This window comes from Papio anubis, chromosome 5 (assembly GCF_008728515.1).
Source record: "Papio anubis isolate 15944 chromosome 5, Panubis1.0, whole genome shotgun sequence".
Taxonomy (NCBI): domain Eukaryota; kingdom Metazoa; phylum Chordata; class Mammalia; order Primates; family Cercopithecidae; genus Papio; species Papio anubis.
In genome coordinates this window covers 36,567,191-36,579,909 of record NC_044980.1, presented here as the reverse complement: position 1 = coordinate 36,579,909, position 12,719 = coordinate 36,567,191, and the positions used below count along the sequence as shown (strand labels likewise).

The 12,719-nt window shown below is 39.5% G+C and overlaps 1 protein-coding gene across 5 annotated transcripts in view; it reads right to left on the bottom strand.

Moving 5' to 3' along the window:
* WDR70 (WD repeat domain 70) overlaps positions 1-12,719 on the bottom strand; it is a 381,158-nt gene that overhangs the window by 31,152 nt on the left and 337,287 nt on the right. For all 5 annotated transcript variants that reach the window (XM_003899590.5, XM_017959497.3, XM_021939307.2 and 2 more), the window contains 4 exons: positions 5,952-6,052; positions 4,230-4,309; positions 2,135-2,251; positions 142-304 (listed from right to left, as the gene is read on the bottom strand). In XM_003899590.5, the coding sequence (XP_003899639.2) occupies positions 142-304; positions 2,135-2,251; positions 4,230-4,309; positions 5,952-6,052 (461 nt within the window). The remainder of the gene's footprint in view (positions 1-141; positions 305-2,134; positions 2,252-4,229; positions 4,310-5,951; positions 6,053-12,719) is intronic.

Here is a 12,719-nt window from a genome sequence, read left to right as displayed (position 1 = left end):
GACCATGAGTATCTGGCCTATTTTTCATATCTAAGTATGAAATAAGAAATAGACAAGTTAGAACTCAAAAACAACATTGTTATGTTCTCCCCAATTCATTAAACATAACAATTTTCCTATTTTAAAAAGCTATATTCTCACTTGGAATATGCTGGAGAAACCCAATATGGGTTGTCTTCTGCTGCTTTGGCATGACGCAAAATGGCTTCCCGAGGATTACTGTCATCGGTCTTGTCCAAAGCAATGTTCTTCACAATATAGGAAGAGAGAGTGCCCCCGTGGGTTCCAACTCGGCCACCACGACCTGTCGCAAAAGAAAAAAAATCAAATTAGAAACTGAATGAGCATGAGGATACACAGGTATATCTGTGTACACTGTACTTATCTGAGCACAAATCTCAAGAGTACTTGAGTATCATCCTTTCAGCTTACATTTATGACAATCAGAACCAAAGTAAGAGATCACCAAACCTCAACTTCCCCATAACACTTTTAAATAGGAAGAGATTTTTTTGTTATGTCTCAGTTGCTTAAACTTACAGAATCGTACCAACATAGAAAAAATTACAGACAATTTGCCATATATGTGCTTTAAAAAGTTCCTCTGGCATCAACATTTAGAATTCAATTAATAAAAATAACCAATATTCATTAGATGCTATTTAAATAAACATTATCTTAGGGCTTGGCATCTTCCAAATACCTTACAGGTACTTTGCTGAGTATTACAAGAGAAAACAAATAAGCTGAACATACTGAATTCATGTTGCTCTGCTGTACTATAATCTCCCTAAGAAACAGGAACCTCTTTAAGGGCAGGGATTTGTTCCCCACTGGATCTCTAGCAGCTAGTATAGTGACTGGTACTCAGAAAGATGTAGGACATTTTAGGAAGATAAACATATGAAAAGCCAAATAACACTAAAAGATTCATTTCATAAAACAAGATAAGAAGAAACTAAATAAGGCAGGAAATAATTAACTGTGAGATAATTTGTATGGCCAGTAACTATTATGGCACTTAGAGGAAGACAGCACTTCAGGCTCAGGTGGTTGAACAGGTCTTTATGAAAGAGATGGATCCAATTTGTGAAAGTTCAGGAGGTAAACAAGGTTATTTTCAACAAGCAGAATGGGTTAAGTACAAAAATACATTGCTTCAGTGGGTATTTGGGGACAGGACTGAACAAACAGTAATCTCAGAAGATCAGAGCAGGAAAGAAGTAAGGTGTAAAGCTACAGGGGTAGATTTGATTTGGACTGTATAGAACCTTGAATCTCTGGAAAGACAATTGGACACCGGGAGGCTTATGAAGGTTTGGAGGCTGTAGCAACATGAAAAGCTAACAGAGTTGGGGATTAAAGCTGTGTATAAGACAAATAGAAGTGAGGTGGGAGAGAGGGAGTGACTTGAGACTAAGGTGCCTAGTTAGAAGGGTTCACAATAATCCAAGAAAGAATATTATTTGGAAACTTCAGTTAGGATGGTGTTAGAAAAAAAATGAAAAAAAAAATTACAATAGATATGCAAAATGTTTTCTATGCTGAAGGAGCAGATCAAATAGAAACTACATAGATGATAACAGAAAATGAAATTCTAATGAAAGTATGTGCTATACTATTAGCCAGTGCTGCTTGGCTTTCTTCTGGTACCTACTTTTTAAAAATGCTAAAGACTTTTATCCATCTTCTAGTGATATCAACACAAATCTTAATGATGGCCACTTTCTGCCTTGTGTGAAACCTAATCCAGCCTGGATTCTGGTAAAAGTGCCCAGTGTTGTACATTAAGCCAATATTGAGAGCAGTGGTTTTAACACTGGGTTCCAAGTTCCACTGAGCCCCCAAGTTCCACTGAGGCCAGCTAGGAAAACTCAAGTTGCAGACCAAGCAGAAAGGGCCCCAGTCTTCCTCCCTATTTCAGCATAGCAGCTCAATTTTTATCCGCTTTATACATCTGGATGCTGCATCAGTTCTTCTGCAGCTAAAAAGAAAACATTTAAAAAAAAACACTAGTAAAATCTCTCTGAAGACAAAGAAGCATCCAGGCCCAAAAGACTGTCCCAATTTTATATCAATTACCCCACCCTGCCTCTGAACCCCCTCTGCAGGTCACTAGCTGGATCACAGTCACCTGGGCCTGCTACAGGAGGTTCGGGTTTATGCGACTTCAGGGGATCCAGTCTGTCCTTCTCCAGCTGTTTCCTTGTACTCCGTTGGCGGGGCTCACGGAACATAGGCAAGGCATGAGCTACAAGAAGTCACATTTGAAAAATTTCATTATAAGAATAATCTTTCCATCCAAAAACATAGCTAAAAAGCATGACTAACTGAAAGATGAAATGGAAGTCACAATGACAGCCTTCATCTAATAATAAAAGACAGTCTTACTGTAACCAATTAGCCAATTTTGCTTGAGACCAGACTCATTGCTCACCTCTCCTGGCAGCTAACGGCACTCAGGAAATACTGTTAAATATTGTCACGGAAACATCGGTGAGGTTCCCCATCTCCCAAACCGTGGGTAGCAGTTAAAACTTAATTACTGCGGTTTTGAAAAGAAACACATATTGGGACTGCCTCTTATTTTTTTCTTACAGGACCCAAATGTAAATAATGCCAATAGCTTGCTGTCAGTCCTGAAGTCTCCTCAGATGTCTCATAAACACTGGAATCACTTCACACGTTTCTGAAATGTGACCACCTCTCAGGAGGAGTTGACAACACTGAGTAACCGGAAGGGAGGAACACTTACCCCACTAAAACTGGGATAAAGGTTGCCATGAATGCAAGGGGTGCCTAAATTTCTTGGCGTGGGGACTTAATGGGGCCTTATCCCTCCTGCTATATGGTAGCAAAATAAGAAAATAAGAACCAAAGCAATATGTGTTCAATTGCTGTTGCTGTTTACTCAATGTCAAAATTAAATTTCAGAATATAAAAGATTATAAGAATTTAAAAGGAAAACAGTATAATATTCTAGGGGAAAAGGAAAGAGTTATTAGGGAAGTATTAAATAACTCTCTTTTTCTTGCCCCCAAAAAGTACCAGCACAATTTCTTTTGACTCTTACATGCAGATTAAACCCCCTTTAAAAGAAACTTTTCCCAGGGGACCAGGGGAAGGGAAAGGTTAAAGGGAATTTATAATATCAATAAAATGTCTATGACACCTCAAACCTTCTACCTTCTACCTATACTGCCAACTAGGGCCGGACCATATCACTCACCAGTAAAACATGCCTGCCTTGAGTCAGGGGAGCTGAGAAACATAGCCACCGGTCACTCGGTTGGGCAACACAACACAACAGTATTTTTAGGAGGAGGAAAAATAGCTTTTCACTTCAAACGACTGGAGGAATTTAAGTAGGCCGCATGTAATTACATGAGCTAGACTGGTTATGACAGTGACTTTAACACTTCTACTCTTGCAAAAAGTATCATGGGATCTCTTTACTGGTCATAAGCTCCAAGGGACTTGGTCTCATATAAGACCCACCACCAGTGAGAAAACCCGGCAGTACAGCGCCCCCTGGGCTCCAGACTGAGTCACTGATAAAGTCCACAGGGCCATCCGCTAACGATAATCGCTGTAGCATCCATTATTTCTTTCCTAGCTGTCACCTGTTGCAGGTTTGAAATTGTGGCTCTGGGAACACATATCTGCCAGATTAATGAGGTTGTGTGACATATCTGAGAGAAACCACCCTGCCCTAGTAATCTTTCTACTCATACCCCAGGTAGTTAATTTTATACACAAATTCCTGCGGATCAGTCTAGCACATAGTCATAGAATTTCAGAGGAAGCTGGAACAGACCCTTCCTCTAATTGCCGTACTTTCCTGATTAAAAGTTAAGTTGTTCAACATCACATTGCCAGTCAGTGGTGGAACTGGACAAACCCAGGCCTCCTGATTCCAAGACCAGCACTCTTTCTTGTTTACACTTAGAACAGACTGTTACTCTTGAAAAAACTGCTATAATGTATTGGGCTCACATAGGCTTTTTCCTTTTGGGTTGAAAGCTGCAGAAATAACCCTGTCTCTGTGATGAGTCACAAAAGCCAAAGAGGTTAGCTGTTACATGACTCGTAGTCCTATCCAGATGAATGGGCAATTTTGTAATATATGCCTGAATTCTGAGGGCTTTCTCTGTCTCTAAAGCTATGCAATCAAAACCACATGAGAGCAGAAGAGAGATGCATGATTGAGAGGCATGTTAACGACTTACGGGTGATGATGTAGTCCTGAGTTAGAGTCTCAGCTTGTTTTGCCTTCCGCTGGGTTTTAACCACACATAATTTTGCTCCCCTGAGGGGTGTAAAAGCAAATTATTTTCTTTACTTGGTCTTAGAAACAAAATTTCATGTTGAAAACATGAGATACTTTCAGGAACATACTCTGTGCATGTACTTCATCTACACAAGTCCTTGACCTTCTGAGGGATGGCAACAGATGGGTTCTCAGTGATAAAAGCTTAAACTTATGGAAAAGCAAGTCTGTCAGTCAGTGGTTATTACCAAGCAAGAGGGTTGGAGAGGTAACAGGGCAACAGGACACAAGTTTACAAAGCCTACAGGAATAATGTGAAATTTTAAGATCTTAATAAAATTACCCAACCTTTTAACTCTAAAGGTCATAAGGTTAAAATTTTAGTTTATGTCTCGGATGAAAGCAACCTGGGTGGTCTACACCCCAAATGGCATATGTCCACTTTTCAAATACAAGCGTACAAGTGTCTGGAACTGAGTTGGCTTGGCAGTGTTGCCAAGGGGCTACGGCCCAAGAATGCGTGGGATTAACCAAAAATGTGCTTAGAACATTGCACTTCTCCTTAGTAGTAGAGCGTTATCCTTTTCAAGAGAAGTAAATACAAATAAGTAAATTTCTTAAAGCAAAGCTTCCACAGAAAGTGCCTTCTAAATGGGTGCTATCAAATGAGGCTCATCATTTTCTCAAGTGAAGCAGACTCGAATCCGAAGTACATTAGCATTTTTAATTTCTTTTTTAAAAAACAAATAAAGTCCTATTTGTTTTCAAATACCATAAATATACTTTATTGTATAAGGCCAGGATTCCAACTCTAGTCCAGGAAGCTCTGAAGGAAGACGGGGCTGTCTGCTTCTATTCAGAGCAAAATTATGGCCAATGAATATTCATCAATAGAGGGTGGCTTTCCTTTCCTCAAAGGAGGTGGGACCTTAAAACAAGTTTATATGGGACCCCAGTGATTTTCACATGTGAATTTTAATGCTAGTTAACCAAGCCTTACTCTAAAGAAAGAGCTAATCAGTCACTGTACTTTAAGAGAGAGAAACAAAACCATTTTTTTTGGGTGATGACACATATCCATCTTTGTGCCTAAGCAAAATGGAAATAACTGAGGAACTGACTGAACCTCTAGTTACATTTTCAGACTTTTGAAATACAGTGGTATACTTAAGTTTGAAACTTGGGTGGGCATGGGGGTGGAAGGGAAACGTATCTGTGCTGTGCTTTTCTGCGGGCAGAGAATAATCTTGCCAAACACCCAAACCAGTAACCGCTAGAAGCCAAAAAAGAAAGAAGCGAAATGGACAAGCCGATTCCATTTCCTGTAAGTGGTTAGTTCCCTGCTTTGTTAATCTCTTACATGTATCGCTGCTAATGCCTCTGTCCAGGGTGGTATGCAAAGTAGGCAGAACATTTTTCCCCCTTGCACTCAACATTTCAGCTAAACAACTGCAAATCCCCAGGAAACTTTCGCTTTGAATTCAGTGTGGATCAAGGGCGATATTCAAATCCTTTTTAAAGCACAATATCAGGAGTTTGAGGCTTTACTTTGTGCCAGCTGCATTTTCTAAATGGGTGGATCTCCATCAAAGTGGGAAATGAATAAAAGCGGGGGTGGGAGGGAAATCCCTCCCCCCCAGTTGTTGTCATCCATCTAAAACAGGCAATACTTATGAAATACCTCTGACTCTTGTTGGGGTCGTAATAGACTTTAGCCAATCCATTTCCAGTTCCAACCATGATCTGGTTCAGCTTTGGATGCCACAGGCAGCGAACAACACTCTGCAAAGGAAAGGTGCAGTGGCTGACTAAACAGGCCAGATAAAAATGGAAACAATCCTGCTGGTACTTTGATGACTAGTCTACTATATCAAATATCATCCTGATGGTTTACCTCTAACTTTTATACATTTTCTTTTAAACCATAAAGTTGTGTTCCTGAAGTTAAGTTCCATTCCATCACTTATTATCTGGGTGATACTCCATAAAAATAAAAAAGATGTTCTCTTCCTGACATTATCTCCCTTTCTGGACAGCTTTGAAACCGCAAAATTAGGTTTCCCAGGTCCATTACCACGTGAGGCTGGCATTATGAAATGCTAAATCCATATAACTCAGTTACACTTACCACTGAAGTGGATTTCATGCTCTTACACACATACAGTATGTCCCTCTGGACGGCAGATTGAGACCAGGTGGTTATTGTTTTTAGTTCACAAAGATCCAAATCTCAAAAAGCTTTTTCAAAAACAATATACATTTGTAGGCATTTAATAATGTCTCCCTATCTATGAGATAAAACAGCAGGATAACAGCAGAAGTAAAACAGATACAAAATATGAAGACTTGACATTAACCTGAATGAAAAGCAGTTTAAGAGAAGGTTCACTGGAAGTTATGATCCTATGAATTCATTACTGGTGAGGAAAATAAGTGGTGCTCTGGGACTGAAAAGAACCACAAGTTCTCAGTGAGAACTATACCCTGTTTTTAATTTTTGTCTGTGGTAAGGGGGCAGAGGTGGGAGGGATAGCGTGGATAGAATTAAACAGAAAAAAGATGAAGCTAATGTTGGTAAACAGAAACCCCATGTACTAGGTTCTATAGAACTCACTCTGATAGAACAAGATATGAGTGGAAGCATTAAATCAATGATTATTAATAATCTATCACTTGCCAAACTATATATAGGGACTAAAGGGGAAAAGGGTACGATTAGATATTAGCATTTTATAGTTCTAGTGATAAAATGAAAATCATGACTACTGTCTCCTAAATCTACTTTGGGCTGAATTTCTTTGGTTCCTTGTCTCCAATCATTCCACTCTTTTGTTAAGATAGAATATCTTGAAATCTCTGAGATCCTTTTTGAGAGAATATTAACTCCCAGCTGGGCATGGTGGCATGTGCCTGTAGTCCCAGCTACTCAGGAGGCCGAGGCACGAAGATCGCTTGAGCCTAGGAGTTTGAGGCTTCAGTGAGCTATGATTGTGCCACTGCATTCCAGCCTGGGTGACAGAGTGCGAAGGGAGGGAGGGAGGGAAGGTAAAAATTCAGACTCCCATGTGAATGGTAAAAAAAATATGCAAAAAAATAGGTAAATGGCTACAAACCCTTACCTGATATTCCAGAGGAATTAAGGAGAAAGCTGAAAAGAGTCTACAAGACATTTATTTAATTCATATCTGATTTAACAGACTTGCTCTAGAAGAGTGGTTCTTAATCTATGTACCACTGAAGAGGACTGGGATATTGTACAGAGAAAATCAAATCAGAATGGCTGTGTTTTCCCCATTAGTTGGGGGGGAAATTAAGTTAAAAGGGCAGGTTTTCACAGTTTAGGCTTTCTTTCCACAATTTTTCTCAAATCTATGGTACCTGCTACTCAGGTTAGCAAGTGCTAAAAGATGATAAAACAAATATAATAGTGAGTAAATATTAACAGAAAAACTTGAAAAAATAAGATATATTTAATTTGATAGTTTGGGTGTTTTGGGGAGGGGGGTTGTTGTTGCTTTGTACCTATGCTTGTAAAACCTACTTTATAATACATACATTAAAAAGTCACATTTTCTCCTAATAAAATTGCTCCTGGTTGGGAAGATGGAATTAAGTTTCTCAACAGCTCATGGTCTACAAAGTGCAGCTTCTAGGTGCTCCACCACTGAGACTAATTTGAGATAGACCACTGGAAATTCCCAGATGGTCAAGCCAGGTATATGGAAACATGAGGAGAGTCACAAACATAACTTCATGAAGTCATGTTTATGAAACCCTATCTAGAAGAAATCCATCTGAGTCAAGACTCATCTCTTTTAGTCTTTGCTTAAATGTCGTTGCTATTCAGACCACTGAATTTAAAACGGTGCCCCAGAACTCCCCTTACTCTGCTTTTCTTTTTTTTATAGTATGTATCATCTTTTAATATAATATACAACTTATTTATTAATGATGCTGATTGCCCTCCCCACTAGAACACGTTTCATGCGCAAAGATCTCAGTTAGTTTTGTTTGGCAACATATCCCAAGTGCCTAGATTAGTGTCTGGTGCTCAACAAATGTTCACCGAAGGATGAATTAAAAGCTACAGTTCACCCATGCCTAAATGGATTGCTCTGCTAGGTAAAGCTGGAGACAGTTTCCTAATTAAAATCATTACTCCATGAGGAATAATTTGATTTCCTCATATCATTATTATACTCAGGTATCCTGCAAATGTAGCAGGGTTAGATTCCTCCTAATGTGGTCCTAGAGAGAGAGAATGTACATGAATCACAGAGCAATGAAAGGGGCTGTCAAAGGCTTTCAGAAATCTCAGCCACCCATAAATGGCCCAGGACAATATTAAGGGCATAGTATTAGAGTTATTTCTCTTTCTTGGTTCTCTAGAGGTCCAGCTAAGCAGTCTAAGATTACTAGCTCTCAAATATGTTTTCAAGTGAGCAGGGTACAGAATTGGAAAAGATCCACAATGTAGGCCTGATAAATTCCAAGACATCCAGCCAAACAGGCAGTTTCCAGGGGCAGCAGGTTACTGTTACTCTCTCCCTCTTCACTGAGGGTCTAAATGTTAGAGAGAAGCAACTGTACAAGCCAACAGACCAAGGTCTGATTGCTTTCCAGGGAGTCCAAGGACACCTCACCTCTATTCCTGTTCACATCCTGTACCCTCCAGAGCCTTTACACACACATATAGCTGGTTCATATACATTCTTAGGGAGAAGCATATTTACCCTCCTTTCACACCAAAACAGGGAGAGGCAAATAAGACCCCTTAAACTAAACAGTCGTTCCAGAGCCCCATGCACTGTGGCAATGAGAAATCAAAGCAGCCAATGAGAGGCCTGTGAGCAATCTAACTTAGGCAGAGGATACTTAAGGCTCAATTACCCTAATACCAGTTATTAATCAACTACTACAAGGATTCTAAAACACGAAATGAAGAAACAAAATTTAAAGTCAAAGGTGGGTGGGCCTTTTTTGTTTATTAATATTTATTGTGTGTGTTTAGCTAACCTTTGTAAACTTTGCAGCTAATGCGGCTCCACACTTTATCCTGTCAAGGAAATGCATCTTATAGCAGAGAGCTGGCTACCTGCCAAACCAAACAATCCCTGAGACTGCGGCAGGGCTGGGAAGCAAGCTGAGCTGCCACGCTGCTAACTTGTCAAACATACATACCGGGCTTTGCTTAACAACAATGCGACACGTGCCTGCTAGAAGCCTAAGGAACATCATCAGAAGACAGATGAGCTATAAATACTTAGAAAGAGTACAATCCCTCTATCAACCAACCACCCCAAACTTTCTTCATCCTGTTCTTGAAGAAGTGCTTCTTTACTGGGAGTGTGACATACTCAGACCTATGGATTTACTGAGAAATATAGCAAATAAAGCATAGAGAGCACATTTGAATCAAAGGACCAGAGAACCAGTCAGGAACATCAAGACATGAGATCTACGGAATCAAAGAGAAAGTCCTCACATTGTATCATGAGATTCAAATGGCAAAAGGCCACTGCAGTGCAAAGAACTAGGTTCTGAAATTAGTCTGCATATTTTAATAAACTGATTTGCTTAATTAAATTGACAAAGTGTTTTATTCTTACACTAATCTACTTCAATTCCCAAAACATGTGGGTTCACTAACAGCTTCCTCTAGCTGTCGAAGTTGAACTATACATTTCAGCACAAAATTAAGCTTATTCTTTTAAACCAAAGCCCATTTTCATTTTAACACTTTAATTTGGTAGTGGAGGGTAACCATAAATTTGCCCAAAAATAAGAGACAAGAATTGGAATAGGAGACCATACGCATGACTAGAAGGAGTTACAAGACCTTAATGTGCTCAATGGAGAGACTTTTTTCTTCCCTGCAGAGAGCAAAGAAAAAAGAGAGGGGTAGGCTGGGGAGAAAGACAGCACGATGTCAAGCTAGCAGTGTCAAAATTCCAAAATAGGAATTTTGAAATTACCCCTTAGCAAAAGTGAAAAGGCCACAAAAATTTCCAAATAATTTATTTCTGTGGTTTTTTTGTTTACTTTTAGAGAAACCAGGGAAGCAAATAAGGGGAGGAGGAAAAGGAAACCAAAGAGAGAAATGATTTACATTTTAGGACATGGTAGAAAGGGAACTATTAGGTACTGGAACTTTGTATTATTTTATATAATTGAGTCCTCACAACTACTACAAAATTAATAATCTCATCCCATCTCACAGATGAAGAAACTGAGGTTGTAGAGAGTGGTAACTTTCCCAAGGTCACATAATAACTTGCACATAGAGGAGCTTGGTCAGTAAGCAGATTTCTCCAACTTCACTGTTTACTCCCTTACTACTTAAACCATGCAAAGTTCTATCTGGAAAGATGGGGAGGAAAGGAGGTAGCAGACATTTAATCATATCCAAACTCACCTAACCCAGCAGAAACCTTAGCAAGTTTGTATTAAAAAGCAGGAATTACTAAAATCATTTACAAAAAAAAAAGCCCACTAGTTCCCAGTTCACAAATGTTACTATAAAAGAAATCATGCCTGCATAACATCTTAGGGATCTGCAATGCACATATCTAAACACCGCCCTTATTCTACATGCTAAAAGAAAGCCAACAGTCTTCATAATTTTATACCTTAAACATGATTATGTTGAAACCCCATTTCCGGATCCTCCACAGCTGCTGACCCATAATGTAAACCAAACTCCATCTGGTTTTTTCACATTTGGTTTTTGTCATATAGTACAAGAATGGATAAGGTAAGGCCGTGATTCCCTGAACAAGCATTTTTCACAATTTTCAAATGAAAAGCCTGACACCTGACCGTGAAGGAGACTGTCACACAATTTTGCAGACTTGTATAGAGGCAGTCTTAGAGTTACAGACATCCTCGGGACTATCCAACACATTTGAATGGCTGTGTGTGTGTGTGTGTGTGTGTGTGCAGATTCCAGACACTAAGAAAGCAGATCAAGATGTGAACCCAAAACAAATAAAAAGAAAACAGATAAGATAAAAAAAATACTGGAGAAAGAACTTTCTTCAGATTTCCACAAGCCCAAGATTTTCTTCACAGAGAAAGAAAAACTATTTCTATATTAAAATATTGGGCCAGGGAAGTGTAAGAGTAAAATGGGAATTGTTTCAACTTTTCCAGGCTATTTTTCCTGTCTTTGTTCCCTCCATTCTCTCCCAAAGCCTTGCTTTTCTCAGACTTGGGATGGCTTTGCCGCATGCATGGGCCACAAGACTTGGCTTCATCCCTCTAAAGTTCAGGAAGCAAATATGGTGAGTAAGCCCCAGTCTCCAATAACTAAGAGTCATCAGCACCACCTGATCTCTACAGACATCCCCTCAATGGAAAAGTTTAAAGGCAGACATTTTCTCTACACATCTTGCTAAGTGAGCATATGCCTCTCCTTTACCCCTCCTTTACATTCCCCCAGTTCCAAGGAAGTTTTACCATGGGCCAGACTTGGGGCAACTGTCTTTTTTTTTTTTTTTTTTTCCCCAGAAATCTTCTCAATCTTCTCCCTTCCCTACCCTGAAAAATTCTCTAATAGGCCAGACAGGAGTGCAATGGTGAAAAGAAAAAATGCCATAGTATTTTCATAAATGTGGGGGCTGCTGCAGAAAAACCAAGTAAGGTAAAGTGTTGCTTTGTACCTGTCATACATATTTGATACAGATGCATAGATTATGTGTTTTTAAAACTGGCATCTAATTATCAAATTAATTCCCATCAAACTCGTGAAAAATGCTTTTACTAAAGTAACTCATTTACAGTCTGTGCGATAAAATAAAGATAACCACTAAAACAGCAAAAATCTAGAACCTAGTAGTCATCCTTGGCACTAAATGAATCCCATCTGTATCTGATAATAAACCTGCCTAAAGAATCTCATCACGAGAAAAAGTTCTCAGAGAAAATGGAAGGTCTCTTGAGAAAGAAAATTAAATACAATGTTGTTCATCTAATTCAAAACAGTAAAGGTCTGCTCCAACCCTGTTACTTGAGAAGAATTTGTGAAGGCAAAGAAGGCACAAGTAATGACTGAAGAAAGTCTGGTAATTATTCTTACTAATGACAGCCTGTGATCAGGAAACAAACAGGAGACTGAGAACAGGAGTCCACAGGGTGAGTGACCCAGGTGGGTGGTCATCCTACGAGGCAAATGACCCCAGAGGTCCCACCCCAGGGGATCCACTTAGATGCAGCAGAGCTTCCCACTAGTGGGCACAGAATGGGATACCAAGATATGGTAGGTGTGTCAAGATATGGAGCTCATGCCTAAGAGAAGCCTCAGGCGCTGGGGCCTCAGGCTAGTCATTTCTACAGAAGAGGAGCCTTATCTGTTTATACGAGATATTATCATTTATTATGGAGACCAGGTTGTAAAAAGGCATGAGAAGCACCTCATGGCTATTTCTGATCACTTAAGACCCACACTGTA